Genomic DNA, 16,464 nt, shown 5'->3' with positions numbered 1-16,464 from the left:
GCGGTTCTGAACTCTAGTCTTCACACATTAACTGCTTATCCTTCCCCTCCCCCAGCCCAGCTTGATCTCTCCTCTGCTGGGTGACATCAAGTTTTTGTCTTTTTAGACCACTGGAATTTACAGTTCTCTCAAATCAGGCCTGCGTAGTGCTGCGCCACTGGCTGACATTTTATACAGGGCACCACCCTCGCCCCCTTCAAAGGTTCTGTTACTTCCTGTTGCTGGGGCCAAGCCTACGGTTTCCTTCACCAGACGGTTTCCTTCATCCTTTGCATTTCTTGCCGGGTGCCCCGCAGGTCTGACCATCCCCGACCAGCTGCTTGACAGAACAAAGATGATGGGCTTCCCGGCCATGCTAACCCTCACCGAGCCTTCATCTGAATTCTGTCGCAGATCCAACAGATTCTGGGAGGTTCTGTGACTTTGCAGAGAGATTTATGTCCCTTCTTCTTTCTCTTGAGGGGCCTGTTGTCATGTCATGAATCCCAAACAAAAGGCCTGTGAGAGTTCTGTCTCACTTGGGGTATGCCCAAGAGTAGGCATTCATTTTTTTTAGACACATTCTAGCATTTGCTAGACCTGGAATGCTGGGGTTGGAAGGAATGAACAGGCCTAAGACAAGCAGGTAAAGGTGCTTTCTGCCAAGCCTGCAACACGAGTTCAATCCCTGGGTCCATATGGTAGGAGAGCACCAAGTCCTGAGCGTTGTTTTCTGACCTCCACACGTGCATGTCTGCGCCGAGACACACGCACACGCACATACACAGACACACACACACACACACACCACAGACACACACACACACACACACACACACACACACACACACACACACACGACAATATTTAAAAGAACAGACAGGTTGAGGTCGTTCCTAAACTGGATTTTGCTAAAACAATTTACAGAGCTGACTTTAGTGGAGAAAAGTGCTCAGTTCTAGCTTCCTTCTGGCCATCTACACATACCTACACGTTTCATCTGGCCTCTCAGCCAGATATAAGGGGGATAGAGGAAACAGAGTTCTGGGGACCAGCCAGAAGGGACCCCACAGGGGCCCAGGATTGTGGGGAACAGTTGTATAGCTATCCCTCCAGGTTGGATATGGCCACTGCCATGTTGACTCAGCAGCTGTTCATTCACACAGGACCTCACAAGACTGGACCACTAATGTGCTCTTGTAGAAAGAGGAGACATGGGGCCCCTGTCCTCACAATGAGTGTGAGTGACACACTTCGGTGCTGTGGCTGCCCATGCCCCTGAAACCTCAATAAAGTCCCTGCTTCACAAAACTGGACATGAGGGAAATTGTTTCTTTGGTCAGGCTACCCTCTTATCAGGGGTGGCTCCCCCCAGAAAAAGTCACATGACAGGGACATTGATGCTCTGAGGTCTGAAGAGTTCTGAGAAAGGTGTGGAGGGCCCTCAGGACTGGTGGGAAGAACTAAAAGGAGCCAGAATTTTGAGGAGCCTGGGACTCAGGTATGGGAGGCCCTGAGAAAGAGGCAGGACTGGGGAGTGGGAATTCTGAGGAGCTCCAGGGCATTTTCTGCTACCAGTAAATTTGATGTCAGCTTGGGCTATACGAGACCCTGTCTCAACAAGTTGAAAAACTAGGGAAAAGGTGTAGTCCAGTTGGTACAGTGGTTGCCTGGTATGCACGAAGCCCTGGATCCCATTCCTATCACCACACAAATAAGACTTTGTAGCGCGCATCAGGCATCCCAGCACTTAGGAGGTAGAAGCAGAAAACCAGAAGCTTGAATCATGCTCAACTAGCAAATTCAGTCAATTTTCATTACATAACAAATTTGAGGCCAGGCTGGGCTACATGAGACTCTGTCTCAAGTTATTTTTGAGACAAGGTCTCTGTACATAGCCCAGACTGTACTGAAACTCACTTATAGACCAGGCTGGCCTCGAAATCACAGAGATCTGCTTCTTCTATAAATGCTGGGATTAAAGGCATGTGCCACCATGTCCACCCACAAATTTTTGAAAAGTTCTGAGGAAGTGGAGGCGGTGAGGACGCAGGCCTCTGAGGAAGGAAACTCAGAGATTGGAGGGGGCGGGTTCTGGGGGGCTGCAAAGAACCTGGGCCCTGTGAAGAAGTGGGAACCTGAGCCGACCCGGGGACCAGAGAGAAGGCAGAAGCACTGGAACACCCAAGGAGTGTGGGCCTCTGATGGGGACTGGAGCCAGAAAGTGCACCAGACTTAAGCAAAAGCAGGTGGTCATCGTTACCATGGCAACTCTCAACTAGGTCTCGGTGGCAGTTGAGAAGTTTCTAACCAGTCGCTGGGTAGGGGGAACAGTGCGTGGGGTCGGTGACGGCGCCCGCGGGGGGCGTGCCCTGGGGGGAGGATGCCGAAGAGAATCTCTGTTTCCTAGACAACCCCCAACCGGTTCCTCAGCATCCGTTGAAAAGACTGTTTAGGGCTCGTCAGGCGGGAGAGAGCGGTGCACCGCGCCGATTGGTGAAAGGCGCCTGCGGGGCGTTTCCGTGGGCGGTACGCAGCGGCGATTGGCTAGTGGGCGTGAGGGGGCGTGGCGCCTGGGTCTGCGGCGGTTGGCTGCTGCGCACGCGCGAGAAGTCTGGGCAGGACCTGTCCCTCCGCGCTGCCCGGCCCGTCGCCCATGGCCGCCCCGCTGCGTCCCGTGCCGCCGCAGCCCGCCCCGCGCCGCCGGGCGCCCGCAGCTCCACTGGGCCGTGACACGAGCGACGTCCTGCAGCAGATCATGGCCATCACCGACCAGAGCCTGGACGAGGCTCAGGCCAGGTGCGGCGCCCAGGCAGGGAGGTAACAGGCGGAGGCGGGATGAGGATGGGGACAGGTGTGGCAGAGCTTGCAGTGATGGACAGGCGGGGCGGGCTCTGGCCAGAGGGCGTGAAGGATGGCTTGGTGAGGAAAGGGGGTGAGGGCCCAGCCCTGGGAACACGAGACGTTGGAAGGGTAAGTGATCTAGTTATCTATTATTGGCCGGGGCGAGGACCGCAAGTTTGCAAGGCACACAGTTGAAGAGAAGCGACTCAAGAGCTGAACTAGGGTGATTTGATGAAGGATCCGTTGAGAACTTTCGGAAACGGATACGGGGAGCTGTGTGTACCTAAGAGGGTACCCTCCTCCTCCTCCTCCTCCTCCTCCTCCTCCTCCTCCTCCTCCTCCTTCTCTTTCCCCTCCTCCCTCCTCTCCCTCCTCTCCCTCCTCCTCCTCCTCCTCCTACTCCTCCTACTCCTCCTCCTTCTCTTTCCCCTCCTCCCTCCTCTCCCTCCTCTCCCTCCTCCTCCTCCTCCTCTCCCTCCTCCTCCTCTTCCTTTCCTCCTCAATTTTTTCGAGACAGGGTTTCTCTGTGTAGCCCAGGCTGTCCTGGAACTCGCTCTGTAGACCAGGTTGGCCTCGAACTCAGAGATCCTCCTTCCTCTGACTCCGGAGTACGGATTTAAAGGCGGCCCGTGGTGGCGCACGCCTTTAATCCCAGCACCCGGGAGGCAGAGCCTGGCGGATCTCTGTGAGTTCGAGGCCAGCCTCGTCTACAGAGTGAGTTCCAGGAAAGGCTCCAAAGCTATACAGAGAAACCCTGTCTCAAAAAACAAAAACAAATAAAAAACAAACAAACAACAACAACAGATAAAGGCGTGTGCTACCATGCCTGGCTGGCACCCTTCCTTTTAACGTTTTTGTTTTTTTAATATGTGTATATGTGTGTGCCCCCGACATGTGTGTAGGAGACTCAAGTTCTCTGAAAGAGTAACAAGTGCACTTAACCCCCATGTGGTGTCTTCAACATGAGTTAAGGCTGGCCTCAAACTCTCTATGGAATAAAAGATAATCTTGAACTCCTAATCATCCTGCCTTACCTCCAAAGTGCTGGGATGAGAGGCATGCGCCACCCACTGACCACACCCCAAGGATTCTTTTTTGTTTTTTGTTGTTTGTTTGCTTGCTTGTTTGGGATAGGATCTCATGTTTCCCAGGTTAGCCTGAAAATCACCATATAGCTCAGTATATAGCCAGGATAATCGTGAACTTCTGACCCTCCTACCTCAGCCTCCCTGAATGCTAGGATAACATGCATGCACCACCACAAACAGCTTATGTAATGCTTGGGATTGAACACAGGGTTTTATGCATGCTAGGCAAGCGTTCTACAAGCTGAGCCCCAGCCCAGCCATCAATAACCCATTTAAACATTTTTCTTCATGTATGTGTGTCTAGGTGTATGTTTGGATGTGGTTTTGTGTGTATGTGCACAAATGAAGAATCGCACAGTGCATGTATGTTGGAGGTGAGTATCAGCTGGCTTCCTTTGGCATGCTCTTTTTTTTTTTTTTTTCCATTTTGTTTGTGGAATGGAGGCATGTGCATGGAAGACGTGGGAAAGTCAGGTCTTTCCTTCCACTATGTGGTTCATGAGATCAAATTTGTGTTAAGGATCTTGACAACAACTACTTTTACCAATGGAGCCATCTTCCAGGCTTAGGTTTCTATACACTTGGAGTGACGGTAGGCGGAACTGCTGCTCCAGAAAGACAGAAGGAGAAGTTTTGGCAGAAGCCCGAAATGGATTCAATTCTTGGATAGGTTCCCAAAGGATACCTCAAGACTAATTATTTGATTACCTTTTTTGTTTGTTTTTTGTTTTCCAAGACAAGGTTTCCCTGTGTCGCCCTGGCTGTCCTGGAACTCACTCTGTAGACCAGGCTGGCCACAAACTCAGAGATCCTCCTGCCTCTGCCTCCCGAGTGCTAGGATTAAAGGCGTGTGCCACTGCCGCCCGGCGATTGCTGTATTTTTTTTTTTTAAATCTTTTTTTTTTTTTTTAATTTATTTATTTATTATGTATACAGCATGTATGACTTCAGGCCAGAAGAGGGCACTAGATCTCATTACAGATGGTTGTGAGCCACCATGTGGTTGCTGGGAATTGAACTCAGGACCTCTGGAAGAGCAGTCAGTGCTCTTAACCTCTGAGCCATCTCTCCAGCCCCCGATTGCTGTATTTTTAAGGGAGTGTTTCACTGAACCCAGAAGTGATCGATGAGCTCAGTTCCTGGCATCCTTCTGTCTCTGTCTGACACCCTACACCCACAGCGCTAGCGCTACAGACACCATCATGCCAAGCTTTATTATACGGGTCCTGGGGAAGCTGAAGTCAGGTTCTAATGTTTGCAAGGCAGGCACCTTACCGACTGAGCCGTCTCTCCAGTCTCTGAAGAAGCCCCTCCTTTTGGGGGAGGAGAGCACAGGGTCTCACTGTGTAAACAAGGCTGCCCTCAAACTCAGAGAGCTACCGGTCTCTGCCTTCTGAGTGCTGGCATTAAAGGCATGCATCTGACTTCAGAACCCATTTTTATTATTTTATAATTTAAAAATTTAAAGATTGTTTTATTTTAAGTGTGTGAGTATCTTGCCTACATGTCTTTATGTGTACCATGTATGTGCCTGGTGCCTGAGGAGGTCAGATTCCTTGGAACTGGAGTTACAGATGGTTGTGAGTCACCATGTGGGTGCTGGAACCCAAACCCAGAGTTTACAAATGCTCTTAACCACTGACCATTTTGCCATCCCCAGGACCCATTTTTAAAATGAACTTGAAAAATGCTGGACACTTACTGTGTGAGGGCACTGTTCCGGGTGCTGAAATAGTCCTTGCTTCATGAGTTTGGGGGTTTGGGATAGAGAAAGGAAATGGAAAAATATACACATATATAAATTGTGGCTAAACTATAAGGAAAGGACTGGCGTGCTGTGGGAAGTAGATGGAAAAGGGACAGTACTTCCAGAGACTCCAAGGAGCCAAGGAAAAGATGTTCCCAGCCAAATAGGCAGAAGCCTTGGAGAGTCAAATTTGGAGAAAACCTGAAGCCTGCTTACACAGTTCCACAGAGTTTTCAACTCTCAGTAAGGATTTGGGATTTTATTCCAGTTTCTTTTTCCTTTTTCTCTTTTATAAAGTTTTTGTTTGTTTTTCGAGACAGGGTTTCTCTGTGTAGCCCTGGCTGTCCTGGAACTCGCTGTATAGACTAGAACTCACAGAGATACTAAAGATTTATTTTTTAATTCATGTGTAGTATTTTGCCTGCATGAATGTATGTGTACCAAATACATGCCTGGCGCCCATAGAAGTCAGATGAGGGCATTGGGTCCCCTGGAACTGCAGTTACAGACAGTTGTGAGGTGCCATGTGGGTGCTGGGAATGGAACCCAGGTTCTCTGCAAGAGCAGCCGGTGCCCTTCACCACAGAGTCTAGCCACCATTTCACTTTCCACTCTGTAGACCAGGCTGGCCTCGAACTCACAGAGATTTGCCTGCCTCTGCCTCCCAAGTGCTGGCATTAAAGGTGTGTGCCACCATACCTGGCTGTCAAAGCAGTTTTAAGACCACCTGTTCCTTGTCCCCACACCAGTGTCAGCAGCCAGCATTGTGGAAGTCTGCTTTACAAGGCAGTTTACTGCATTAACACCTGCTGGGATGATTCAAAAATAGGAAAGCGCTGGGTGTCTTTTGGAGCATGAATGTTTATTGAAACCGTCTGTTTTGAGGTGAGGGTGGTTCCCTAGGGTCTGATAGTATGTACTCTAGCCCTGCAGTGAGATCAGTTTACTAAGAAGAACAAAAGCTACCTTAAGGCTGGGAGTGCAGCTCAGGTGATAGAGCACTTAGCTCCAATACACATGCAAGGATCTCTGGGTTTGCGCTTCAGAAGCACATGAAGCTCGTGTGGTGATGCTCACCTTGGTTATATATTGAGGCCAGTCTGAAATTCCTGAGACCCTGCCTGCAAACCAACCAGCCAACCAACCTCACTTTTACTGAGCTCAGGGCTTTGTGCTCCTGCTAGGCAAATACAGACATTTCCCTAGCTCTGTGTGGAATGCTGACTCTTGGGTTTTATAGCCTCTCTCTCTGGAAAGTTAGGAATGCTGCCCTGCCTCCAGCGCTTTGCATTCCACTTTTCAAATTGGTCCCCCCCCCCCCCACCGCCCCAGCTGAGGACCGAACCCAGGGCCTTGTGCTTGCTACCACTGAGCTAAATCCCCAACCCCTCCAATGTATCTTTCATTAGGGTATGTGTGGGGTGTGTGTACACACACACGGTGAGTGAAGATCAGAGGGCAGCACTGTAGAACCTTCTGTCATGGGTTCTGAGGCGTGAACTCAGCTCATCAGCCTTCGGGAACAAGCGCTTTTACCCCACCCCCAGCCATCTCACCGGCTGTAATTCCACTCCCCTGACCCAGGTTTTCCTGCACGTCTATATGGCCAACATCTCTCCCCTCACAGCACCTGCCCTTCCTTTGTCCTGCACTCTGAGCACCTCAGGTGCTGGGAATCAGTGGCAGCCCCAGTGCTCTCCTGAGTTTTGAGAATGTCTAGTGTGTACGGAATAGAAGCTGCTCCATAGAGGAACTTGGAGCCAGGCCGGGATCAGCTTTCCTGTGAGTCCCTGTGGTTAGTCTCCAAGAGAGGGCTTTGTTGTACTTTGAATTCTCATAGCGCCTGGTACCTGGCACTCAGTAAAATGTCATGGTATCTAATTACCATTAGAGAGTCTAGACCCCTTTTACAAGGGTCAAATATCAAATATCCTACATATCAGATATTTCAGTATCAGAATTATAGTTATGAAGTAGCAATAAAAATAATTTTATGGTTGGGGGTCACCACAACATGAGGAACTGTATTAAAGGGTCGCAGCATCAGGAAGATTGAGAACCACGGGTCCAGAAGGATTAGGCTTCGGGAAAAGAAGAAATGAGACCCAAGAACTGTCACCACTAAAGGACCATTTTGATGTGTCTGGGGGAACTGCCTGTGTCCTGTTCTGGAAAGGGAGCTACTGAAGAGCTGAGCTGTGCTCAGGTGTGGCCTTCAGGCATCTAGAGCCCAGGATAGCCCCAAGGCTGGAATCTTGAGGGTTCCAGTCTGCCCAGGTGGCCAATGCTCGTGAAGGAATAAAAGCACTTGTTTGTTTGAAGGCTAAGAAGTTAATTTCTATTACATTTTTGTGTATGCATGCATACGTGCCCATAGCGCATGCACAGGACACTTATGGAGGTCAGAGTATAATTTACAGAAGTCAGCTCTTTTCTTCTCTCTTGTGGCTTCTAGGGATCAAACTCAGGTCGTCAGGCTTGGCAGTAAGGGCTTACCCACCTCACCACCTCACCACCACCTCCTGACTTCTTCTGCACTGTTGTTGGTTTTTTGTTTGTTTGTTTGTTTTTGGTTTTTTCTCTGTGTAGTTTTGGAGCCTGTCCTAGATCTCGTTCTGTAGACCAGGCTGGCCTTGAACTCACAGAGATTGTCCTTCCTCTGCCTGCCAGTGCTGGGATTAAAGGTGTGTGCCACTACATTTGGTCTCCCACCTCTTCATATAAAATCTTAAAATGTATTAGTCCTTTGTGATAGCATATTGTCAAATTTTTTTGTTTGTTTGATTGATTAGTTTTCTAGACAAGATTTCTCTGTGTAGCCCTGGCTGTCCTGGAACTCACTCTGTAGACCAGGCTGGCCTTGAACTCACAGAGATCTGCCTGCCTCTGCCTCCTGAGTACTGAGATGAAAGGTGTGCGCCACCACCTCCCCAGGTTCATGTTTCCAGTTTTTAAAAATTAGTGACCTGGACATGAAGACTGGAACAGGAAGACTGGAACTTTGAAGCAATTCAAGGCCAGGCTGTATCAAAAAAAATAATAATAATAATAATATTGGGGAAGGGAGTATTACTCTTTATCTGTTAAAATAGTTGTGAAAACTTGCCTCTTACACTTTTGTCTGGAGCTTTTGAGACTTTGGAAGCTTCTGGTTTCCCTTCCTTCTTTGGGCTTCAGGGTTTTGAAGATCACCTAAGTCCTGAGAAGGCTACAGTCCTTAGGTATTTCTACTCCAGAGGAAACACAGCATGGCTGGGTCTTTCCCTCACAGTAGAGCCAGCCCTCCTGTTGTGGGGTCCTGCATCCACAGATTCTACCCACCTTAGACTGAAAGTTTATTGAGGGGCTGACAGAATAGCACAGTAGGTCAGGCTGCCTGCTGCCAAGCCTGATGACCTGAGGTCAATCCTTGGGACCAACACAGTGGAAGAAGAGAACTAAACATTATCCTCTGACCTCCACACATGTGCCTTTGTACACTTGACCCATGTGTGCGCACGCGCGCACGCGCGCGCGCGCGCACACACACACACACACACACACACACACACACACACACACAACAAATATAGTAGAAGGGAAATGTATTGAAGGGGATCACTGTATGAGGTCAGCCTGGAATGCAGAGGGAGTCCCAGGATTCCAGGCCATCCCGAGTTACTACCTGGGGAATTCCAGGAAAACCTGTCACATAATCTTAATCCCGTACACAAAGAGAAAGGAAATCTGATCCATCTGAACAGAGCACATACCTCCTTCCTAACAATTCTCTAAACAGCACTGGATACAACTGTGAAAATATCATTTGCATACTGAATACTATAAATAATTGAAACATGTTTTAAAGTACATGGGAGTGAGGCTGGATAGTTGGCTCAGTGCTTAAGAACTGTTGCTGCTCTTGCAGAGGACCAAGGTTTGATTCCCAGCACCCACATGGTGGCTCACAACCATATGTACATCAGTCTCAGTGTCCTCTTCTGACCTCACAAGGCATCGGGCATGCACATGGTGCACATACATGCAGGCAAAACATTGGTATACTTAATATATCTTTAAAGTATATAGGAGAGGCTGGAGAGATGGTTCAGTGGTTAAGAGCTCTTGCTGCTGTTGCAGAGGACACCAGTTTGGTTCCCAGCATCCACGCTGGGCCATTCTTAAAGCACCTCCGTCTTCAAAGGATCCTGTGCTCTCTTCTGGCCTCTGTGTGCACCTGCACACAGGAGCACCTACACCACACACAAATAAAGACAAATCTAGAGTACATGGGAAGATGTGTGAAGGTCATTGAGCGTCTGCCCCTTGGATGCCAATGGACAAAGCCTGCAGCCTGACAGCTTGTCAACCCAGAAGGTGGAGTCAACTCCGTCTCTCCTGATCAGCTGACTGGACCAGGCTTTTGCAAGTTTTTGTGACCCAGCTAGTCTCAGTGTTCCTCTGTCTATCCCATAGTTCCAAGGTCAGTTTTGCTCAATTGTCCATCAAGAACTTTTCATGCCCCACGTGAAGCCTCTCATCTTTATCATACTATCAAGTATGTTTAAAGAAAGGAAACAGGATTGGTGAGAGGGCAGGTAAAGGCACTGGCTTCCAAGCCTGGTGACCTGAGCGGAGTCCCTGGAGCCCACTTGGCTGAAGGAAAGAACCCACTCCCCCAAGTGAACTTCTAGCTTCCACACGAGCACACACACACAAGTGCACTAAATAAAAATTGTTTAAAATGGGGGGAAGGGGAGGAGGAAGGAGAAGGGGATCTGTGGTTGGTATGTAAAATGAATAGAAAATTTCTTAGTAATAAAAATTTAAGAAAATGAAAAAAAAAGATGTCTATACATCACTCCCTGTAACAGTCTTGTACAGCAGAAAACTAAGGTATATGGAATCCAGATGACATGCCTGGGTTTGTAAAGACAGTGACTATCACTCAGTACCCAAGCCAAGGTCATTAGGATTCACACCTAGTAAAACTTCTACTCTGTTACACATCTATATCCAAATCTCTTTGTGCATTTATTCCTGACCTGTGTACTTGTAAGAAGAAAATAATTGTATTATAAATTAGAAAGTTGATATTAGTGTCCTTTGACATTGGAAACCTGCTTGACATATTACAGTAGTATCAAGAGTATAATACAGGTCATCTGCATTTCAGCTAAATGTGTATTGCAGTGAATAACACCTGTTCCTTGGATATGTTAAATACATGTAACTACTATATTTAAAAAATTGTTTAAAATGTAATAATACAGCAGCTAATAACCAAGGAAACTAATTATTTACTAGAAGGTGAAGCTAAAAAATGAAGTGGAGCCAGGCGGTGGTGGCGCACGCCTTTAATCCCAGCACTCGGGAGGCAGAGCCAGGCGGATCTCTGTGAGTTCGAGGCCAGCCTGGACTACCAAGTGAGTCCCAGGCAAGGCGCAAAGCTACACAGAGAAACCCTGTCTCGAAGGAAAAAAAAAAAAAAAAAAAAAAATGAAGTGGAGGCTGGAGAGATGGCTCAGGGGTTAAGAGTACTTGTTGCTCTTGTGGAGGACCTGGGTTCAGTTCCTAGCACCCACATGTTGACTCACAACCATTCCAAACTGCAGTTCCAAGGAATCCAGCACCTTCCAACCTCCATGGGCACTAGGCATGCATATATGCATACACACAGGGGAAACCCATACACATAAAAATAAATCTAAAAGCTTTTTTTTTTGGAGACAGGGTTTCTTTATGCAACAGCCTTGGCTGTCCTGGAACTTACTCTGTAGACCAGGCTGGCCTTGAACTCACAGGAACTGTCTGCCTCTGCCTCCCAAGTGCTGGGATTAAAGGCTAGCACCACCACCACCCGGCCTCTAAAAACTTTTTTTTTTTAAGATTTATTTCTTTATTATGTATATAATGTTCTGCCTGCATGTGTCCCTGCACACCAGAAGAGGGCACCAGATCTCATTATAGATGGTTGTGAGCCACCATGTGGTTGCTGGGAATTGAACTCAGGACCTCTGGAAGAGCATCCAGTTCTCTTAACCTCTGAGCCATCCCTCCAACCCCCCTAAAAACATTTTTAATGCAGTAAATGTGTAATGAATTTTAAGTTCCCACTGGTTTTTGTGTGTGAGTACCAATTTGTATAACAAAATAACTTAGAGCTACACTTTGTGAAAGAACAGAAGGACAGAGGGAGGACGTGAGTGTTCGCTGACTGTGACCCACTCATAACCCGGGCTGAATGGGCTCAACTGGCTGCCTCTGCTGGTGTCCCCTCCCAACGTGTGTGCCAATGGAAGAGGAGGACTGTCCTGTCACCAGCATACGAGTAGCTGCATCCAAGCTAGACCCTCCAGACAAGCTACAAGGACATTTATAGAACACAGGACAGACAGGCTCTCACACCCAGACACCCCAGAATGAGGCACTGCCTGTGACAGGCTGCTGCTTATAGGGAAAGGAAGGAAAGTAGACCTCTCGATTAGAGCAGATCTTTCCTTCTGGGGCAAGTGGGCTACAGCTGTTTTGTCTGTTTTACATTCATTCATTTAGTGTGTGTGTGTGTGTGTGTGTGTGTGTGTGTGTGTGTGTGTGTGTGTGCAGACTTGCTGATGGAGGTAAAAGATACCTTGGATGAGTCAGTTCTTTCTTCCATGTGAATACCAGGAATCAACTCAGACCCTCAGGCTTTGTGACAGGCTCTGTTACCAAAGAGGCCATCTCACCAGCCCAGGGTTAGTTTTTGAGATGGGGTCTCCTGTAGCCCAGTCTGGCCTCCAATTCACTATGTAGGCAAGGATGACCTTGAACTCCTGATCCTCCTGCTCCCACCTCCCAAGTGCTGGGGAGACAGGCCTACACAGTTCCGGATTGCTTTTTCTATTTTTGCTGAAGACTGATGCTGGAATTTTAATGGGGACGGCACTGAGTCTGCAGAGTTGCAAAGGCCACTTATCACGTCCATCTGAGCTATTTGACAGGGCTCCCCGGGTCACGTGGGCTGACAACACTGAAGGCAGCTGCAGATTCCAGGCCGGTGAGGGCTGCTTCCTGTCAGCACGGAGCACAGGGCTCTCGGTGCCTGCCCACACCCCTTCTCATGGGGGCCCTTTTTAAATTTTTATTGTATATAAACATGTAATGTGTTAGACATTAATGACATTCTTGAACAAAGTGTGTCTTTGTGGTTTCTTTCCCTCTTGTAGCTTCCTGTCCCCTGACTCTTGGCTCTCCCAGAGGTCCTTGCACAATCCTCCCATCCTCCCTCACCCTAGCAGGATCCTCTCTGGTCTCCTTTGTAGAGTTTTAGACTTACTCACTTTTATTTTCATGTATGCATGTATATATTACAGGCTAGGGTCCCTATATGAAGGAGAACCCACTATTTTTGCCCTTCTTTTTTAAACTAATTAACATTTATTTTGAGGGGGGTGGGCGTGCATGTGGAGGTCAGAAGCTACTTTGCTTCTACAATCTGTTCCCTCTTCCTACTGTGGATTCTGGGTCTTGAACTCGGGTCATCAGGGGTCATCAGGCTTGGCAACATGTCCTTTTACCACTGAGCCATCTGACGGTCCCAGCTTTTATTCTGAGTTTTTGTTACCCAACTTAATATTATCCTTTTCAGAGCCGTCCATCTTCCTGCAAAATTCACAATTTCATTTCTCTTTACAGCAGAATAATATTCCATTGTGTATACGTACTACTTTTTTAAATTTTTTTTTATTTTTGTTGTGTGTGTATGGGTGTGTTGCCTGCATACATATCTGTGCACCAAGTGTGTGCCTGGTGCCCAGGGAGGCCTATGAGGGCACTGGATCCTCTGGAACTGGAGTTAGATGGTCATTAGCCACCATGTGGGTACTGGGAACCAAACTTGGGTCCTCTGGAAGAACAGCCTTAACCTCTGAGCCATCTTTCCAGCCCTATACCACATTTACATTATCCTTTCATCTGTTGATGGACACCTAGGCTGGTTCCATTGTCCTGCCATCATGAATAGGGGAACAGTGGACATGGATGTGCAAGTGTCTCTGTAATAGGATGTGGAATCTTTGGGTAATTGCCCAGGAGTAGTAGAACTAGGTCATATGGTAATGGTAATTCTAGCTTTAATTTATTTATTTATTTATTTATTTATTTATTTTTCTTTTTTTTTTTTCTTTTTTTTTTGGTGTGTGTGTGTGTGTGTGTGTGTGTTAATTCAAGACAGGGTTTCTCTGTGTAACAGCCTTGGCTGTGCTGGAACTCGCTTTGTAGACCAGGCTGGCCTCGAACTCAGAGATCCACCTGTCTCTGCCTCCAGAGTGCTGGGATAAAAGATGTGTGCCACCACTGCCAGGCTTGTTTTTCTTTTCTTTTCTTTTCTTTTTTTTTTCTGAGTAACCTCTATGGATTTCTATAATGGTTAATTGACTCTTCCACCAGCTGATTTTTTTTAATGTGTCTGTGTCAGTGTGTGTGTGCGCGCGCGTGCGTGTGCATGCTTATAGTGGTAAGAGGACAATTTACAGATTGATTCTCTTCTTGTACTGTGTGGGTGCCAGGGATGGAACTCAGGACGTCAGACTTGGCTGCAAGCACCTAGTCAGCTGAAACATCTCCCTCACCCTGGGGTCTCTTTTCTAAGGGCTTAGGGTTTTTTTGTTTTTGTTTTTTGTTTGTTTTCTTTCTTTTTTTTTTTTTTTTTTTTTTCTCGAGACAGGGTTTCTCTGTGTAGTTTTGGTTCCTGTCCTGGATCTCGATCTGTAGACCATGCTGGCCTGGAACTTACAGAGATCCTCCTGGCTCTGCCTCCTTATTGCTGGGATTTAAGGCGTGTGCCCCCACCGCCCGGCTCTGTGTTTTAGTTTTAAGTTCTATGTGGCTCAGGTTAACTTGGCACTTGAGCTCCCTCGGCCTCTCCAGTGTGTCTGGGCTGCTATCATCTGGCACCGTGAGTCTTCTCTGTGACAGGAGAGGCTTGAGACAGGGTCTTACTCTGTAGCCAAAGCTGGCCTTGAACTCAAGGTACTCCTTCCACCTCTGCCTTCTGAATTTGGGATTACAGCATGCACCACCATTCCTGACGAGGTTTCCTGGTGTACTTTGTCAAGTTAAGGATGCTTTCCGATCCTCTGAGACTTTTGTCCATTGTTTCATGAAAAGACTGGAGTCCAAATCTGCTAATGTAATCCTGTGATGTTTTTAGTCTATAAATATGATGGACTACATTAATGATTTTTAAAGAATTTATTTGTTTTCATTTTTTACTTTTGTGTCTGTCCATGTCTATGTGTATCTGCCACGTGTGTATTGTGGGGGGAGTAGGAGGAGCAGCGAGTTGCCCCCCGAAGCCCGCAGAAGGCATTGGATCCTCTGGAGCTGGAATTACAGATGTTTGTGAGCTGCAAGAGCAGCCAGTGTTCTTAAAGCCATTGAGTCATCTTTCTAGGCCCCGACATAGATTTTTTTTTTAATGTAGATCCTAGGATACCTCACTCTTTGTGGCATTCGTGAGACAGATCAGTTTTGTAAACTTTTTGTTGCTTGTTTATTGTCTGTGTGTGGGTGGGTGGAGGTCAGAAGGCAGCTTATGGTGGCTCTTTCCTTCCGCCATGAGGGTCCTCGGGATTGAAGTCAGGGAGTCAGGCTTGGCAGCAAGCTCCTGCGAGAGTTGTCTTGTAATTACTAAAGGGAGATGTGTAGAGTGTCCTTCAAGACCTATATTGTCACTGTCACGGTGCAGCTTTGGCTTTGGTGCTCTTGGAACGGCGTGGTGTGTATGGGGATAATGTGTGCAGATGTACGTGTGCACAGATGCATGCCTGTGAGCACTCAATCATTAAGAGAATGCAAGGCTCAGCGTACCATCTGGAATTTTCTAGAGTCAGATAACTTTAGTAGGAGAGGATCTGATTAATCCAAACCTGAGGAGCAGAATTTTGGATTTGAAGTTTCCTTTATCCCTACTTTTCTTTCTAGTGTGTTCTGGGATTGAACTTGGGTCTTTATGTTGCAAGGCAAGCGCTGTGTCAACTGAGCTCTCTCTCTCCTCCGACTCCTTACCGGTGGTTTTCACTGAAGCCTTGCCTCACTTCTCTCGTAGAGGTACTTAGACCTGATCAAGTGCCAGGACATCAGACCATCCCACAGGCTTCAAAGCACATCTCCATCTTCCCATGTTCCTTCTCATGCTGCCTTGGTCCCCAAAGCCATTGTTCTTAGAGAGGAGTATGCTTTGGGACATCGGAGGGGCTGGAGTCAGCTGTTCCCCGAGAGGAAACTTTGTGATGTGTGCCCAAGGGGAGCCTGACTCTAAAGGCAATTAGAAATGGGGTGGGGCCAGGTGATCCCAGCACTTGGGAGGCAGAGGCAGGCGGATCTCTGAGTTCGAGGCCAGCCTGGTCTACCAAGTGAGATCCAGGACAGCAAGGACTAGACAGAAAAACCTTGTCATGAAAAACAAAAAAAAAAAAAAAAAAAAAAAAGAAAAAAGAAAGAAAGAAAAAACGGAAAGAAAGAAAAAACGGAAAGAAAGAAAGAAGAGAAATGGGATGGGAAAGGGATGTGGCCTGAAAATGGTCAGTCAAAGGAAGTCGGCCCCACTCTGCAGGCTGCATGCAGGCAGAGCACGAATGGTTGGTTTTATGAAGTGGTTCCATGGAGCATTAACGTCCTTCAGAGGGGACAGTTGGGGAAGACCACCTGCCTCAGCTGCTGTCCAACTGAAGTTGCTAAGTGAGGACAGAAGACGTGTGTGTGTGTGTGTGTGTAGGAAGGACAGGCATCTTGCATTATCACTCCTTACCTTATTCCTTGTAAACAGGGTCTCTCACTGAACCT

At 47.6% G+C, this 16,464-nt stretch overlaps 1 protein-coding gene across 8 annotated transcripts in view; it reads left to right on the top strand.

Annotated features, from left to right (window-relative positions):
* Positions 1 to 1,461: 1,461 nt before the first annotated feature.
* Positions 1,462 to 16,464, top strand: part of Pbx4 (PBX homeobox 4) — a 48,290-nt gene continuing 33,287 nt past the window's right edge. For 2 of the 8 annotated variants that reach the window (XM_059244883.1, XM_059244881.1), the window contains exon 1: positions 2,666 to 2,778. Coding sequence is in view for 3 of the 8 variants with exons in the window: in XM_059244878.1 (XP_059100861.1) it covers positions 2,636 to 2,799 (164 nt within the window). In the remaining 5 variants the exon portion in view is untranslated. Of the gene's footprint in view, positions 1,481 to 2,606; positions 2,800 to 4,238; positions 4,286 to 16,464 lie in introns of those variants that run through there. The other 6 variants (XM_059244885.1, XM_059244878.1, XM_059244879.1 and 3 more) reach the window with 6 other exon arrangements.

The sequence above is a fragment of the Peromyscus eremicus genome, chromosome 17 (assembly GCF_949786415.1).
Source record: "Peromyscus eremicus chromosome 17, PerEre_H2_v1, whole genome shotgun sequence".
NCBI classification, from domain to species: domain Eukaryota; kingdom Metazoa; phylum Chordata; class Mammalia; order Rodentia; family Cricetidae; genus Peromyscus; species Peromyscus eremicus.
Note: the sequence above shows the minus strand (reverse complement) of the source record. Positions and strands in the feature narration are given on the sequence as shown.